At 39.9% G+C, this 18006-nt stretch overlaps 1 protein-coding gene and 1 long non-coding RNA gene across 6 annotated transcripts; one reads left to right on the top strand and one right to left on the bottom strand.

Moving 5' to 3' along the window:
- The first annotated feature begins 1251 nt into the window (after positions 1 to 1251).
- LOC127535156 (zinc finger protein OZF-like) lies at positions 1252 to 17984 on the top strand. 3 transcript variants are annotated; one of them, XM_051952310.1, is made up of 4 exons: positions 1252 to 1414; positions 3260 to 3426; positions 3823 to 3924; positions 16710 to 17984. In XM_051952310.1, the coding sequence occupies exons 3-4, from the start codon at positions 3907 to 3909 to the stop codon at positions 17832 to 17834; spliced, it is 1143 nt and encodes a 380-aa protein (XP_051808270.1). In that variant the 5' UTR covers positions 1252 to 1414; positions 3260 to 3426; positions 3823 to 3906; the 3' UTR covers positions 17835 to 17984. The 3 variants fall into 3 exon arrangements, with proteins under 3 accessions (XP_051808270.1, XP_051808269.1, XP_051808268.1); XM_051952309.1 differs by having other exon boundaries at positions 3151 to 3426; XM_051952308.1 differs by lacking the exon at positions 3260 to 3426.
- LOC127535164 (uncharacterized) lies at positions 8733 to 16725 on the bottom strand. 3 transcript variants are annotated; one of them, XR_007943816.1, is made up of 9 exons: positions 13187 to 16725; positions 12545 to 12699; positions 11367 to 11427; positions 10598 to 10648; positions 10473 to 10517; positions 10321 to 10385; positions 10044 to 10149; positions 9827 to 9904; positions 8733 to 9740 (listed from the first exon to the last, which is right to left on the bottom strand). It is a non-coding gene; the product is annotated as an uncharacterized LOC127535164 (long non-coding RNA). The 3 variants fall into 3 exon arrangements; XR_007943817.1 differs by having other exon boundaries at positions 13970 to 16724; XR_007943815.1 differs by having other exon boundaries at positions 12545 to 16724.
- Positions 17985 to 18006: the final 22 nt, after the last annotated feature.

Genomic DNA, 18006 nt, shown 5'->3' with positions numbered 1-18006 from the left:
TGAGTAGAACAAAGCAGATGAATAATAACCAGCTGATATAATGTGTGTTTGTAATGAAGAACTCAGAGTCAGGATTTTTAGCCACAGCCCTTTATTCTTCTCCATCACACACAAGATGAAGGAAGTTCTCATTTCATCACTAGAACAGGATTTAAAGACTCAAATCAGGATCAAGTGTGGCTGCACAAAAAGCTGATTTTCACTGGACAATAATGTGTGAAAGTCTGTCAGCAGTTTGGAGATTCACTGCTTCATCTCTCATTTCACACTTTGTGCAGCTCAAATGCTTTTAGTTCAAGTGAGCGTCAGAGGAACACAGCACACTTCTCCTCCATTCCTCGGGCATCTTCGCACTATGTAAGATCCTGTTGAACAACCCAGTCACAAACTCTACTGCTACCTCTCCGAGACACTTCCATACCTCCACAGGTATATCATCAGGACCAAGTGCCTTTCCACTCTTCATCCTTAGCACACCAGCTCACCTACGACCGCTCAAACACTGCGTTATGATTTCCATATCCTTCTGTACACTACCGTTCAAAAGTTTGGGGTCATCCAGACAATTCCATGTTCTCCATGAAAGCTCCCACTTTCATTCATGTGCTAACATAACTGCACAAGGGTTTTCTAATCATCAATGAGCCTTCAACAGCATTAGCTAACACAATGTAGCATTAGAACACAGGAGTGATGGTTGCTGGAAATGTTCCTCTGTACCCCTATGGAGATATTACATTAAAAATCATCCGTTTCCAGCTAAAATAGTCATTTACCACATTAACAAGGTCTAGACTGGATTTATCATTTATTTAATGCTATCTTCATTGAAAAAAAACTGATTTCAAGAAAAAGGACATTTCTAAGTGACCTCAAACTTTTGAACAGTAGTGCATATTTATATAATGTCATATTTTTTTTAAATTAGACATGTAAGATGAAATAATATTGATGATAGCTCGTGTCCTTGTTTCTCTTTTAGCACACATCACACAGTATTACAATGAATAAGAACATTCAATCATCAAATACAATCATTTTCATAACAAGCTGCTGTGGAGGCAAAACCTTTTTGTTCTTTGCAATAAATCTTTTGTTCTTTTATTCAGAGCTCTGAAGGTACAGGTGACACAGAGTGCAAAGCAGTCTATGTGTCAAGTGAAACTGGAAGGAGCTGAAAACTCAAAGGAGAAGCATTTACGCACAGGTCCTACACTCAGCTGGGACGGAAACAATCTGCGGCTGCAGGTTTACCACCGGCGGCAAAAAAGGGGACACACGCAGCACTGAGGAGGAACTGAGAATGAATGGCCGAGTTCAAACAAAGTGTGCGTGAGTTTCTGTTGGGAAAGCATCAAGATCTGCGGCAAACTGTGCAGGATTGCCTTCATCTCCAAAATCCGGGTTGCAGCCGGTAAGAGCAGAATTGTGGAGACTCTAAAAGACTGTTTAAGCTGCCGATGTGTGCCACTGCAGTATGTGTTAGCATTAGCATTAGCCACGGAGATCAGCCACGAGCGGTTTGCTGTAAACTTTGTCTGTTTACCAATAATTTCCGTGTGTTTTGTAATAATTCAGTTGAAAATAAGATTGCAGGCTAATTGGTGCTAATTAGAGGGTTCCAGCTAAGACCAGTGAATTCATCCTGTTTGTAATGGTGGGTTTTTACGATGCCCTTTATTTATTTATTGGATCTGGAAAGGATTGCACTTTAAAAGCACTTTATGCACTTTAAATAATTTTAAAACCATGAAGTAAAAAGTATAAAATGTTTAAAAAAATGATATAAATGCTAAGAGTAATTTGTTAAACGGTGATTCAAAATCGACTCTTTAAAATGCAGATAAATTCATGTGTGGTATAGTATTGGGTTGAATATTGCTCATGCCATGATTTGTCGCTTCAGTTTATGTGGTGTTGAGGTTGACAAACTTAAGTTGAGTGGAGTAGCATTTGCCAATGTGGTGAAAATGTCCATGAGGAATGGTTGTTACTATTTGCTGAATGCAGTAATGGGTCATTCCAGGTGAAATGACCAGATATTCCTTGGGGGGTGTTGCTGCACCATTTTGAAATTAGTCTTAAATTTACATGCCATTAGATAGTCACAAAAGTACTTTCTATGCAAAATTGTAGGCCTGTAGCTGAAATATTTTCTGAGTTGTAGGGGTCTGAAATTTTCAGAATTTGGGCTATAAATAGCTGAAAAAAAAGCCTCGCCAGGGTTTTTTTTGTGCATCTATAAGTGGTTATTTCTCAGCCTGAAGACATACCAGAGAGCTGTGAGTTGGTAAACAAGGCCTCTGCATGTAGCTAGTGCCCCACAAACATCCCCAGGTGTTTCCCTCCACTCTGCAGGCCATGGGGGCTTGCTAAAAATGCTAAAAATTAAGAAAAACTTACTTGCGAGTGGGGTTTGGGACCTTAAAAGTTCTAGAAATACTGCACAGAAGTGTTCTAACACCCCTGGGTTCCATTCTACAGAAACTTCTGTGATAACTTAGCGAACTGGAGCTTTCTAGGTACCTCAGTTTGGAAAATATGAGCTCCCAAAGTTGGACAAGATTTCTAATTTTCTATTTTTGGTGGCAAAAATCTCAGTGTGGGACAGGTACCAGAGACCCCAAATTTTCCTACAAGACAGTTCCATCTGTCTTCTATCACTGTACAAAAAAGCAGCAGGGTTATATTTGTAGTTACTGAGATATTCTTACTCAAAATGGTATGGGTAATGTCAAAATCGTTTTTTGCTTTTCAGTACTTTAAATTGGGATACAAGTATTAGTAGTCATTCCAGTGGTAGTATTATGTATGTTTTGTTCTTTTTGAAATGTTAGTTGTTAAAGGTGTCTACCTTCAAAAAGTTTAATGCCCTTTTTGTGTCACAAGGTCTAGTTTAGAGCCATACCTGTAGATATCACGACATGTTGACACCCATTTGCAATGCATACATGTAATTATAACATACACATACAAATTACATGTACTAACTTGAATTCAGGGAGCTCTGTAGTAGTTTATGGTTGATTAATTTGAAAATAACAACAATAATGTTGAATTTTACAGTATCAGTAAAAACCAACCACCATCTGGTGAAACCACATGGAATGACCCTAATGTGAACATTGTCCTTTTGTGTTCTGTTTAAAGGTTTTTCACCTTAATCTATCAACTAAACGTATGGACTTATGGAAGTTGCCACCTCTGTATCTCATGAATTTGTGACCACTGCAAAATAAAAGAGGGAAAAGAAAGAAAGCAACTGTCTGATTGATGAGTGGAGTCCTGCTCAAACCCTGGGTAGATGAAACATCCTTTTTCAAGTGGGGAAACTGCACAAACTGTGAGAAAAATCATCAATGAGAATCACCTGTCATTGAAAGTGGGAGGACACTTGACACTATGGGAGAGTGCAAAGAACAGAGAGTGAGAGCTGCCTTTAAACAGAACACTGAGCAGTAAAATACATTCACTAACTTACAGCATAAGCAGGGCAGCTCAAATTAAATTTCATTGTATATGAAAGTGTGCAATGACAAAGTTCTTCTCACTCTCAGTTTTCTACCAGCAGTCCTGTCTTGAATCACCTGCAGTAGCATCTTTATGTTCTCTTTATTCTCTTTTTCCATGTCTGTTTTCTGTCTATGTTCCTTATTTTTAACACTTTAAGTTCATTTGTATCAGTTTTAGGTGAAACTGAAAAGAGCTAAAAGTGAACTATTGAGTTGAAATGTGTCCTCTGTGTTGGCTGATGAACATATGGGACACTCTGACACTTGTGTATAGAGTGGTATCCTAATGAAGATGTGTTTGATGTGACAGGTGATTGGCAGGAGGAGGAGAGTCTGATGGAGGAGCAGAGGAATGTTGGCAGCCATTTAGTCTGAGCTCAACAACGGAGGAAACATGGATTCTTCACAAAAAGTGAGAAACATACCACTGTAACATTATTATCATTCATTTGTTCTTTAAAACGTCTAAAGTTGCTCCAGTTGGTTAGATGGGCCGACCAAAGCCAGGTGACGTTGGCTGGAGAGATGTAGCTCTGCAGAAGCAGCTGTACTGAGGATATAATGGTGGACTGCTAGGAAGCTGCTTGTTTTTTGTTTGAGGCTGAACTAGCAGCTGATCATACTTTCTGAAAATGTCTTACATGGTGATGAAGATAAGTAACGGAAGAAAAGTCTTGTTTTTCAAGCAAGTTGTTCAGGAAGGTAAAGAGCAGCATTTTCTTTGGTAGAGAATAATACTTTTGAGCATTGTGAGTTTACCAGCCTTTTCGTTCTCATGAAATTCAGACAGTTGAACCCAGAAGTTTACTTACACTGTATAAATGACACATAACCCTTTTTTTAATTGACACAATCTAACATTAAATCTGGCAATGCTTCTCCTGTTTTATGTCAGTTAAGATGACCAAAATTATCTTTAAATGCCAGAATAAGGAAAGAGATTTTTTTAATAGAATTTTTATTACTTTCTTCACAATCTTGGACTTGACTATGGACTTCGGCCATACTATGTTCCAAGGGAGTTCAGTCACATCAAAGCAATACTTGTATACATTCCACCCAAAGCAACTGACTTGGTTCCATGTGATGTTTTTCATGATACTGTTGCTAGGATACAGACTCAACATCCTGAGGCACATGTAATAATATCAGGAGATTTCAATCATGTCAGCCTCTCCTCTCATCTGACTGGATTTACACAGTTTAACTGCCCTGCCAGAGAGAATAAAACCCTAGACCTGCTGTATGCCAATGTCAAAGAAGCTTACAGAGCTACTGCCTTACCACCACTGGGCAGGTCAGATCATAACCTGGTTCATCTGCAGACCTGTTACAAACCTTGTGTGCTGAGACAGCCTGCAACTAAAGTCCAAATCAGAGGACGGACTCCTCAAACTAGTGAAGCTCTAAGGGACTGCTTTGAATCAACAGACTGGAATGTGCTTCTGGAAACAGACGAGGACAGTATGAACATTGACAGACTGGTTGATTGTTTTACTGAATACATCAGCTTCTGTAGAGACACAGTCCTACCTGCAAAGGCTGCCTGCTCTTTGGAAAACATCCTGTATTGTACCGGTACCAAAAATCAAATGTCCGGCTGAACTAAATGACTACAGACCTATTGCTCTGACCTCACACATCATGAAAACTTTGGCACAGCTGGTTTTACATCTACTGAGGCTTGAGGTCAAAGACGAACTCGGTTCCTTGCAGTTTGCTTACAAAGAACACATTGGAGTGGATGATGCCATCCTCTTCATGCTTCACCGTGCCCTCTCTCATCTGGAGGAACCTGAAGTTTATGTGAGAATCAAGTTATTTGATTTTTCTAATGCATTCAACTCCATCCAACCCACCATCCTCAAAGACAAGCTCACAGAGATGGGAGTGGATCCTTCCTGTGTTTCAGGGACTGCTTTGAATCAACAGACTGGAATGTGCTTCTGGAAACAGACGAGGACAGTATGAACATTGACAGACTGGTTGATTGTTTTACTGAATACATCAGCTTCTGTAGAGACACAGTCATACCTGCAAAGGCTGCCTGCTCTTTGGAAAACATCCTGTATTGTACCGGTACCAAAACTCAAATGTCCGGCTGAACTAAATGACTACAGACCTATTGCTCTGACCTCACACATCATGAAAACTCTGGCACAGCTGGTTTTACATCTACTGAGGCTTGAGGTCAAAGACGAACTCGGTTCCTTGCAGTTTGCTTACAAAGAACACATTGGAGTGGATGATGCCATCCTCTTCATGCTTCACCGTGCCCTCTCTCATCTGGAGGAACCTGAAGTTTATGTGAGAATCAAGTTATTTGATTTTTCTAATGCATTCAACTCCATCCAACCCACCATCCTCAAAGACAAGCTCACAGAGATGGGAGTGGATCCTTCCTGTGTTTCATGGATCACAGATCACCTGGCAGGAAGGCCAGTTTGTCAGGCTGGGGAACTGTGTTTCTGAGACATTAATGAGCAGTACTGGGGCTCCACAAGGAACAGTTCTGGCTCCATTCCTGTTCACTCTGTATACATCTGACTTCAAATACAGCACTGAGTCCTGCCACATTCAGAAATACTCTGATGACACTGCTATCGTGGCATGTATCAGAAATGAACAGTATGAACTATGAACACTATGAACAGTAATACTCTTTTTCCACTGATTCACAAACCGACAAGAATTACTGAGAGCACTTCAACATTAATTGACAATATATTTACAAATCAACTAGGAAATCAAATTACTGCAGGAATACTCATCAATGATATCAGTGACCATCTCCCTGTTTTTGGTATTTTTGACAATTTGCAATATAATATTACCAAAATTGAACAATTCAAAATGGTAAGGTTTCGTACACCAGAAGCTGTTGCTGCTTTACAGGCAGACTTGTATTTACAGACATGGGAGGAGGTCTATATATCTTCCGACCCTGATGAGGCATTTAATGTCTTCTTATCTATATTACTTCTGCTGTATAATAAGCATTGTCCCCTTGAGAAACATCATATTAAAGATATTTGTAATAATCAGCAAAAACCATGGATTACTAAGAGCATAGTTAAATCGTGCAAAAAGAAACAACAACTCTACAGATTATTTTTGAAACATAGAACCAAACATACTGAAGAAAGGTATAAAATTTATAAGAATAAGTTGACACAAATAATAAGACTCAGTAAAAAATTGTATTACGATAACTTGTTGGAACAGAACAAAAGTAATATCCAGGGTACTTGGAAAGTACTAAATGGTATTATAAGAAATGGAGGGAAAAATAATAAATTTCCTACATATTTTAGTGTCAACAATGAAATGGTCTCAGAAACTAAAGAAATCACTAATGCATTCAATCATTTTTTTGTTAATGTAGGACCAACTTTAGCTAACAGCATTGCACAAGCTAGTAACCAAAATGAATTTGATGTTAAAAGTATTAAAAGTAATATGAATTCTTTTTTTATTAGAAGTGTAAATGAAAATGAAATTATAGAAATTGTAAGTTCCTGTAAGAATAAAAGAACAACAGATTTCTTAGATATAGACATGGTTTTATTGAAAGATATCATTCATATAATAGCAACTCCGTTTGCCTATATCTGCAATCAGTCTTTTTTAAGTGGAACATTTCCAAGTGCTATGAAAACTGCAAAAGTTATACCGATCTTCAAAAGTGGAGACCGACATCAATTCACTAACTACAGGCCAATTTCAATTCTTTCACAATTTTCTAAAATACTGGAAAAGTTATATGTAAATAGACTTGACAGTTTTATAGGGAAATATAACTTGTTATGCGAACAGCAATATGGTTTTAGATCAGGCAGGTCTACTGCAATGGCGGTTATGAAACTTGTAGAAGATATATCCATATCAATAGATGAAAGAAAGTATGCAATTGGAATTTTTGTTGATCTTAGTAAGGCCTTTGACACCATAGACCATTCATTGCTTTTAAAAAAATGGAAAGGTATGGAGTTAGAGGGACGGCATTGGCCTGGTTAAAAAGTTACCTTGTTGATCGAGACCAGTACGTTCAAATCAATTATGTTAATTCTGAAAGAATAAAAATAACCCATGGTGTTCCCCAGGGCTCCGTCCTGGGTCCCAAATTGTTTATTTTGTACATCAACGATATTGTTGAAGTTATGCGAAATCTACACTGTATACTGTTTGCTGATGACACCAGTCTTTATTGTTCTGGACAAAATCTTGAACTGCTTATGGACACAGTAACATCAGAGCTTAAAACATTAGTAAAATGGTTTGATAGTAATAGACTTTCGATTAATTTAAATAAAACTAAATATATTATTTTCGGAAATAAAACTTTTACTAAATCTTGCCAGTTGAAAATTGTGGACGTTAAAATTGAAAGAGTGTGTGCTACAAAATTCTTGGGAGTTGTCATTGACAATAAGCTTAATTGGAAATCACATATAAATACTCTAAAATCAAAAATTTCTAAAATTGTTGCAATTCTCTATAAAATAAAGCCCTGTGTGAATCAAAATGCACTCTATGTTTTATACAACTCATTAATTCTGCCATACTTGAATTACTGTGTGGAAATATGGGGCAATAACTACAAAACAAATATCCAGCCAATTTTTCTATTGCAAAAGAAAGCAGTCAGAGTTATTGGTAATGCACATTACTATGCTCCTACAAATCCACTTTTTGTTCGTTTTAATATCTTAAAATTGCAGGACCTTGTGGATTTAAGTACAGCAGTAGTAATGTACAAGGCTTATAATAATTTACTCCCAAACAGTTTACAAGGATTGTTTGCACCCAGAGAGTCTTCATACAATCTTAGAGGAACGGCTATTTTTAAGAAAAGTAGAGCGAGGTTAGATCTAAAATGTAGATGTGTTTCGGTCCGAGGTGTTGATCTCTGGAATAAATTAGATGATCAGTTAAAAGGCTCCAAAACAATCAATACCTTCAAAAAAACATATAAACTGAACACGTTTCTAAATTATAGGAAACTTGAGTAGATATTCCGTTGAGCAAATTGTCCTGGAAATTTTTTTTCAGTTTTTTTTTATTACTACTTGACTTCATTATTTTGTTTTTAGACATTCAAAATGTATTGTTTTGTCTTATTTTTATTTTCTTTACTTTTTTCTGAGTATACTTTCATTCAATTTGGTTAATATTTTCTTATCATCATTCTTGATGTTAACCTCTTCAGATGTATATATATTCTTTTTTTGGTTACATTTTTCCTCTGTATGCTCTGTATATTGTAGGACTAACATTGTTAAGCAAGTGTGCCATTTTTGTTTTTTTTTCTTTTTTTCCTTTTAATTGTGTCTAATTGTTTAATAGGGTTTGGCATAATAAGTCTTAACTTCAGCCAAAACCCTTTCGATCTAGCTAATTTCAGAGCCAAATTGTCGTAATGAATTGTCTTTTTTTTTTCTTTGTATGTGCTATGATTGAAGAATAATAAACAAACAAACAAACAAACAAAATGGACATGAAGCTGAATACAGAGATCTGATAAGTGCCTTCAGTGACTGGAGTCTCAAAAACTGCCTGCTACTCAACGCCTCAAAGACAAAGGAAATGATCATAGATTTCCGCAGATTCAAAACCCCTCTTCATCCAGTGAACACTTGTGGTGTTGACATGGAGGTGGTGACATTATATAAATATTTAGGTGTCCACCTTGACAATGAATTAGACTGGTCTAAAAATGCAGATTTGATCTACAAAAAGGGCCAGAGCCGACTTTTTTTCCTCAGAAGACTTCGATCAATAGACATCTGCCAGTAAGATGCTGCAGATGTTTTATCAGTCTGTGGTAGCAGGTGTCCTGTTTTATGCTGAAGTCTGCTGGGGAGGCAGCATAAAGAACAAGGATGCACAAGACAGTCTGGCTGCAGACCTCCACTTTTAGGACCCTTCCTTGCAAACCTGCAACCTGTTGCGTCGGTTATCCATCACCTCTTCACAGAAGACAAACATATCCTCAATGTTGCAAAATAAAAACTTGAAGGGCTCCAGAATGAATTCTTTCTCATCATCATCAATGTCCTGGGTGGCATCAAACAAGTTTGCCAGTTGCTGTTGAGCCTCCTCAATAGATCTGCTGTCCATGTTTCAAATTTCTGGCATCTCCATCCTGGCTGTAAACAGTTGTAGGTTCCCCTGCACCCATTCCGCTGCTTGTTTGCAGTGGGCCACAACTTGGCCCACCATACTGGTCTAAAGAAAAAAAAAGTGTCAGCTTTTTGTCAAGGCATGAAAGATCATCTCACAAAATTTAACAACATGGAACTGGAGAGGCCTACCTCTTCTTCCGTTGTCTCCACCTGGTGAGCTGGTTCCGTTGTCTCCACCTGGTGGCACATTTTCTTCCTCTCCTCAGCCTAAAAAGTATTATTTTGCATTAAATACAAGCAAAGGTCACAAAGTCAGTTTAGAAACCATGTCCTGGGATGGGAAACTTGACATAAGATTGACTGAAAACAACTAATAAAGACTGAGAAAAAAGGACTGCAAACTGACCTCAGTCATGTCATCCAGTTTTTGCTTCAGTCTAAAAACTGGTGGCACCTCACCTGCCAGAAGGGCTTTTGACATGTGTGTCCAATGGGCAAACATTTTACCATGGCTATAATAATTGGTAAAAAGGGTAAAACAATTAAATTTACAGGTGCTGCCCAGCAACGGTCTGGGCCAGGCAATTTTAGGCAATTCTGGCAACAAGCACGAGAATGGGAAGACAACAAGACAGATGACATTACAATGTGCATATCAATTAGTCAATCAAATTATGTCCTACCTTCCAAGATCAAAGTTTTCAATGAGCATGACACACCACCATTTTCGCAGGGTTGGCATGTCAGCCTACAAAAACATACAGATATACTGATTTCATAAAAGATCAAACATAATAAATTTACAATCTTTTTTTGAATGAGCAGGTGAACTCACTATGGTGAAATCATATGGAGCGTCCAGAACTGTGTAAAGGGCATACTACACACAAAAGAATGACTTAATTTTAATATACATTTAAAGGACATAATGAAATAGATCTGACCAATTATTTTATTTACCATCAGCATGAAGATGCCACAGTCCTGCTCATAGGGCTGTCGTGGAAATCCCTAACAAGTCAAACAGAAGAGAGTTGATAGTTGATGACTGTCATCACTATCATTATCATCAGGGTTCTCGCCAGCACATTTCAGCGCAACGGCCCGTTACACTGTCTAACGGGCCGTTACGCTCAGATTAAAAGATTACGCTGTGATTAGGGCCGCTACGCCAGCACATTTCAAAGATTACGCTGTTGTTATGAGAGTGAGTGGGAGAGAGAGCAGCGTGTGTGTGTGGGAGAGAGGGGGAGGGAGGGGGAGAGCGAGTGAGAGAGACGGGCAGTCGGAGGAGGAGAGAAGGTGTGTAGTTGCTGGTAGTTGTTGGCGGTACTGTGCGGTTCAGCCACTGTTTATAGACAATAAAGGCTGCAGTGTTCTTCGATACGGCTGGGCTCCTGTGTCTTTGCCTCTACGGCTGCTGAGGAAGTGAAGGGGGTTAACCCCGGGCTTCCTGACCACGGTCGGGGGCTGAACAGGAAGGGTAAACACTGTGATTAGGGCCGCTGCGCTGTTATTTTGACAGATAACGCCATGTGCGTTTGTTTTTATCAACTGGGTGCCTATCTAGGTTAATTTATGTCTCCCCACCTCAGCCGTACTTTCCTGTCGATTGACCCGTTCCCGTCTATTGCGCATGCACGTTCTCGCACGCAGGAGGTCCTGCCATTACGCTGAAAAAAAATCCTGGCAAGAACCCTGATCATCATCGTCATCATCATACATTTACCTGTATGTCTAAGCCAGTCTTCTCATTCCACACTCCGGGATTAATTGACTGGCAAAGGTTTCTAAAATTGAAAAACAGTTGCATTATGACCTAACTGTCTATGCTGAAAAACATCGTCATCTTCCATGCACACCACAGCACACACATAATCACAGCAGTCTGGAATCTTCATGCAATCACACACTCTATTTTAGCAGCCTTTTATGGTGCCACAGTGCAAACTCTGTTCCAAAAAGTTTTAATTTTTGGTGATAAAATTCAACTTAACTGTTTCTTTTATGAAAATGACTCTCTATAACCGTTTAGGGTAGATCATTCCCCTTTTACCAGCCAAACCAAAACCTTCAGTAGCATTGTCTCATACTTAAAGGCATTAGAGGAGATTTAATTTCCTACGATTTTGAACGTAGCATGCGCATGCGCACATACCTCTCCCTCACCCCCCTCTAACCTCCCCCCTCTTAATCAATGACGTATATATATATAGCTATATATATATATACGTCATTGCTCTTGACATTTACGAAGAAACGCCCCCCTCCAGAAACTTGCGTAGGACTCGTGAAGTTGCCTACAGCCGCAGTATAATACAATAATACATTTTACCTGTCCCGAAGTAATTTAGCAACCAAGGCATCTGTCTTTAGGTCCATTTGTTGCTTGAGCTGACTCCATCGCCCAAATGACTCGCCAATAATCACTTTTGTTTTTGCATTCTCGCGATCCAGTTGTCTTTTGTTTTCTCTGACCTCAAAAAAATGCCTTTCTTTTATAGCTGGGTCCCCCTGGATCTTTATCTGCCATTATGTAAAAAAAGATGAGCAAAACAAGTCGCCAGCTAACTACGAAGCTGTACCAAAGCAACACATACACAAAACACGTAAGTCCAAGGCGTACGTAATCTACGTAACTAGGCCTGAGCCGGAAGATTTTTGATTGACAGGAAAAGGAGCAAAGCAAACGCCTCGGTCCGAGTGCGTTGATGGGCTGATGTTTTTCAGGTCCTGCCATGTCCACAGTTTTTTTTTTTTGATTTTTTTATTCTTTTAGAAACCATACATACAAGTCCACTAAAGGCAGTATATTCATTTTATTGGAATCAGACAAATTAAACAACAAAAACATCCTCCATAATGCCTTTAAGAATACAAACACACAGACAAGTACATTATGCTTACCTTTAAATAAAATGCCACCTTTTTTGTGTGCCTCCAAGTGGCTCTGCAGCTTGGACAGTTTGGCAGGTTTAAACTTTAGGCACAGCGGACAGTGGAATTGTTTGCAGCATGTCTTGCAGCGTTCAATTTTGGGTGTGCTGCCATGAAATATGCATCTGCAAGAGAAAAATTATGTCGTAATAAGTCAAACAAAATTATACAAAAATATGTATGGTGACTCAGTTGTTTTGGTCTTCTAGCAGGACAATGGCACATTTTAGTGAGCACTATCGCGTGCACAAGATGACTTCAACAAGTTATTATACAGTGGAAACCAGTTAACGTTGTAGTGATCATGGATAACGTTACTTATCAACCGCTTATATGGATCAAAATGCCCGGGACAAAATAATTTTTGTGCAAATGCTGTTTGCAAATGACAGTGAAAGCCTTCTAATGTCAAGCTAATCCCATATATGTCTAAATAGTACAGAGTGCCTTCAGAGGCTAATCAACCGAGTGAATCAACCTGGTTAGCGCTAGCTACCGTTAGCCTAACTACGATAACAACGCTACAAACTACCGTAAAGTCCAAAACTCGATTCTTTCAAATTAATATAACTTAACAGGGCGATGTATAGACCCCTTGGAGTGTTTACTAACACAAGGTATGCACGCGCAGACCCGGTGCAGGAGCTCCTCCACATTCCACTTTAATTTAATGGGTGAGCCAGTGTCTGATGACTGGGGTGTCTCGGAGTTCCCTGAACAAGAACAGAAAGATAGCGTTTAGGAAACTGCACGTCTCGGCTTTGGCCGAATCAATGGGTTCGCTTTGAGAAGGCGGTGGCAGCTGTTGTTTGGGGCTGCCGCTGCTGACACCCACCTCCTGCTGCCTGCTGGACACAGCCTCTTGCTGTTTGGATGCAGCAGATGATGTGCTGTCCTGTTGCTGCTGGCCTGGTTCGGCATGTTGGGTATTAAAGTAATCCTTCAATGCGTTATCAGGCACTACTTTGACATACTGCACTGTCCTGCTAATGGGCTCAGGGCATTTCCGGTATATCAGCAGGAACTGTAATATCAACGTAACGACTGCTCCGGAGAACGTGGAAATCAGTATTAAGTAAACCAAATGTTTAGCCGCGGTAACAAAGCAAGTTCCACCTGGTCGCTCTCACAGCTGCCATATCATCTGCTTTACTACGATTCTGACAGCCGACAGCACAACAAGAAGGCATATTTAGCGTAATATGTGCTTGCAATATCACGCCTTGGCCAGGTAAACAGGCTTTGTTTTGAACCGGGTCTGTGCGTGCAGCTGCCGAATTAAGTATGCATACGTCATGTGAAAGGGGTCTATAGTGTGCAACGTAATGTTCTAGTGAATAAAGGCTGTTTCTGTTTCTTCGTATAACAAAAAGTTGTCACTTGACTTTTACTCACTTTGTTGTCTCCGTACTTCACATGGGAAACACAAAATACGTGCTTCCGGCATGCTCGCTTTTATTTTGAAAGGCTTCGAATAAACTTCCGGTCCTGAGAGTGGAGGAGACTTTACAGTGCAGGTGTGCAAGGAAGAGTCCTGAGAGTGGAGGTCTGCAGCCAGACCCCTCTCAGGATGCAAGGCGTCTGAACAAACTTATTGGCTCTGTAGTTGGAATCGGATTGAACACACTGGAGGATGAGGTGGAGAGAGGGGGAACTGAACAAGATGGAGGCCATTCTGACAAACATGGATCATCCACTTCACATTTGGCTCAGTGAACAACAAAACATCGGTGGACGGCTCCTATCCCTGCTGCAGGACAGAAAGATTCAGGAAATCTTTCTTGCCATCAGCAATCGGACTGTTTAATTCAAAAGCAAAAAGATAAGACCAAACAATTGAATTTCCCTTCGGGGATCAATGAAGTAATTCTATTCTATTCTACAATCAGAAGTTTGCACACACTAAGATTGCTATGCCTTAAAGATAATGATGTCCTGACTTTGAAAGCTTTTGATAGATTAAGATGTATTTTCAGGCACACCTCAAACACACTGCTTCCTTGTGTGACGACATTAGAAAATCTAAAGAAATCAGCCAAGACATCAGGAAGACATTTGTGGGCCTCCACAGGTGTGGTTCATCCTTGGGTGCAGTTTCCAGATTGCTGTGGTTTGAGGTTTATCTGTCCAAACAATTACATGCACAGATCAACACCATGGGAATGTCAAGCCATCCAACTGCTCAAGATGGAGATTGGTTAAGGTTAGGATTGTTTTGGAGGGAAATGTGCTCATCAATCCCAGAACAAAAGCAAACGACCTTGTGAAGATGCTGGCTGAGGATGGCCTGAGTACACCATCCCAACTGTGAAGCATGGGGGTGGCAGCACCATGTTGTGGGAGTGTTTTTGCTGCAGGAGGGACTGGTGCACTTCACAAAATAGATGCCATCAAGAGGATAGAAGATTATGTGGAATTATTGAAGCAACATCAGCCAGCAAATGAAAGCTTGGGCTCAAGTGGGTCTTCCAAATGGACAAGGACAGTGCTGGTGCAAATCTGACCCTGTCCTGGAGAAACTCTGCACTACTGACTTAGAACTGCTTTCTGTTTCACTGTGCCCTCCATATCTGCCTCAGAAGTTTCGCTAGATATTTGTGAAACTTGTCTATATCCATCCAAAGGCCAGTGAAATAAATGCCTGTGGGCTTATCCATCAGGTCATCCAGAGACCACTGCACACTAAAACACACACTGAGAGACTTCCATCAGTACATCACATGCCCCACGAGATGAGACAAAATCTTTGATCTGTTAGAACAATGTGAAAGGTGCTTCTCCTCTGGGTTCCTCTGACCACAACTGCATCCTCCTTATCCCTGTCTACCACTGTACTGAAGCAAGGCAAAGTGCAGAACATCAGAGTGAGAGTTTGTCACACTCTGCGGGGATGTCTGGAGGTTACTGACTGGGACGTGTTTAAGGAGTCCTCAGCTGATATTGATAAACCGACTGATGTTGTGACCAGCTGGGTCACAGACTGTGAAACCAATGTTATTCCTGAAAAAAATGAAACTATATCCAAACACGAAGCCATGGTTTTCTAAGAAGCTTAAAGACCTACTGTACAGAAAGAAAACAGTCTTCAGAGAAGGAAATGAACTAAATCTGTAGAACCGACAGAAGGAAATAAAGTAGGAGATCAGGACCCACAAAAGACAATACAAAGACAAACTTGAGTCTCAGCTCAAAATGAACAACCTCAGTTCAGTCTGGGACGGCATGAATCTGATCACTGGAACCAATTAATGTGTCAATGAGAGAGTTCAGCTCAGTGGTTATAATTCTGATTTAGAGCTGGCTCCAAGTCTAAACAGTTTTTATGTCAGGTTTGACTCCCATGATTTTAGGGCTAAACATGCTGAGACTAAAAACTGTCTCATGTTAGCCTTTCCACAGAATCCCTTTCTTGATATCTTATGTTTTGTTTGATTTTTCTTTAAATGGCTTTTATTTTGCTTGTAATTGTTTTACTGTGTTTTTTACATTTGTAAAACATTTCCTTTAATCGTTTCTATTTCTTTAACTGTTTTACTGTTTTGTTGCTTTTGTTGTTTGATGGTGAACGCTTGTGTAACTGCTGCACAACAAATTGCCCGGGTCGTTGAGGTCAAATCCAGAATTCAGTGGCAGAATTACAGATCTTTCCTGGACTGGTATCAACATCTGATCCCCTAGGAGAAACTAGAAAGTGTTGGTGGTCTGAATTGACCCTGCTGCCATTAAGACCTAAATCTGGACATTGATGTTGTATGCTTTTCATATTGTACATTTCTCCAGTAATGTAACTTAACGGAAAGTCTGGGGATGAAGAGATCCTGGTGGTACAATCCCATCAGTCCCAGCTCTGCTTTGCTTTTCACGGTGATCGACAGATTTTACTACCCAATATTCTAAAACTACCATGCAGAAAGCTGAAAACTATCGGCCTGTGAAAATAGTTTTGTTGACATTGTGAGTGTGCTGTTGACACATTTCTAGGTTTCTAATGACAAAGCTGCAAGCATGTCTGCAGATTCTTGATCTTGTTTCGGCCTCATGTCCAACTACATGGAATTGAGACTTTTAGGTTCAATATTTTTCATGACTGCTCTTCCATCACTGCCTCTGTTTTTATCTTTGTCTTTTGCTACAGAAATGTAAACACAGCAATGGAGTGAGATGTGGGACCTCTGAGGAGGATAAGGATGGTTCGGCAACAACAGCAAAAAGAGATGGATCACTGAGTTGTGAGCAATGTGGCAAGACTTTTATCACAGCAACAAAGCTAAGAATTCACAAATGTATTCACACTGTGGAGAAACCATTCAGCTGTGATCAGTGTGGAAAGGCTTTTACTAAAAAGAGTGACTTAAAAAGACATCAACTCATTCACAGTGGAGTTAAACCATTCAGCTGTGATCAGTGTGGAAAGGCTTTTACTCTCAAGAGTACGTTAAAAAGACATCAACTCATGCACAGTGGAGTTAAACCATTCAGCTGTGATCAGTGTGGAAAGACTTTTAATGACAAGGGTCACTTAAAAAGCCATCAACTCATTCACAGTGGAGTTAAACCATTCAGCTGTGATCAGTGTGGAAAGGCTTTTACTCAGAAGAGTATGTTAAAAAGACATCAACTCATGCACAGTGGCGTTAAACCATTTAAATGTGATCAGTGTGGAAAGGCTTTTACTCAGAAGCCTATGTTAAAAAGACATCAACTCATGCACAGTGGAGTTAAACCATTCAACTGCGATCAGTGTGTTAAAACCTTTACTCAGCATGAACAGTTGTTGATCCATCAATGCCCCCATTCTGGTAGAAAGCGGTACCACTGTGACTCCTGTGAAAAAACTTTCAACAACCAACAGAGATTAAAACGTCACCAACGCATCCACACTGGACATGATGTGTGGATATGTGATCACTGTGGTGAACCATTTGTACAGTACTCGCAGTTAAAAGCTCATGAAGTGACCCACACTGGGGTTAAACCATACATTTGTGACCAGTGTGGGAAACGCTACAGCTACATTGCAAACCTCAAAGTTCACCAACGTGTCCACACTGGGGAGAGATCGTACAGATGTGACGAGTGTAAGAAGACTTTTACAACTTTGGGTTCCCTGAAACAACACCAGCAGATCCACACCAGAAAGAAAGCATTCAATCAGTGTCACAGTGAGGTATGTAAAGACTGGTCTCAGTCACAGTGTACACACAATTATGTATTGGATCATTTTGGATATTGCTGCAAAATTGTTTCAAAACAGTTTTGAACGACTGTGGTCAGTTGAATTCTGGGGGGGGGGGGCACACTAGCGTCTAACCGACTAGTAAAATACTAAACGTTTCATAAATGAGTAGGCGGTTAAACGATTAAACGACTATCGCGCACATCCCTAATGTAAACCAAAAAAATGTACATTCAATCAGTGTACAAATTATTTG

This window comes from Acanthochromis polyacanthus, chromosome 8, assembly GCF_021347895.1.
Source record: "Acanthochromis polyacanthus isolate Apoly-LR-REF ecotype Palm Island chromosome 8, KAUST_Apoly_ChrSc, whole genome shotgun sequence".
Taxonomy (NCBI): domain Eukaryota; kingdom Metazoa; phylum Chordata; class Actinopteri; family Pomacentridae; genus Acanthochromis; species Acanthochromis polyacanthus.
This window is presented reverse-complemented; position numbering and strand designations above follow the sequence as displayed.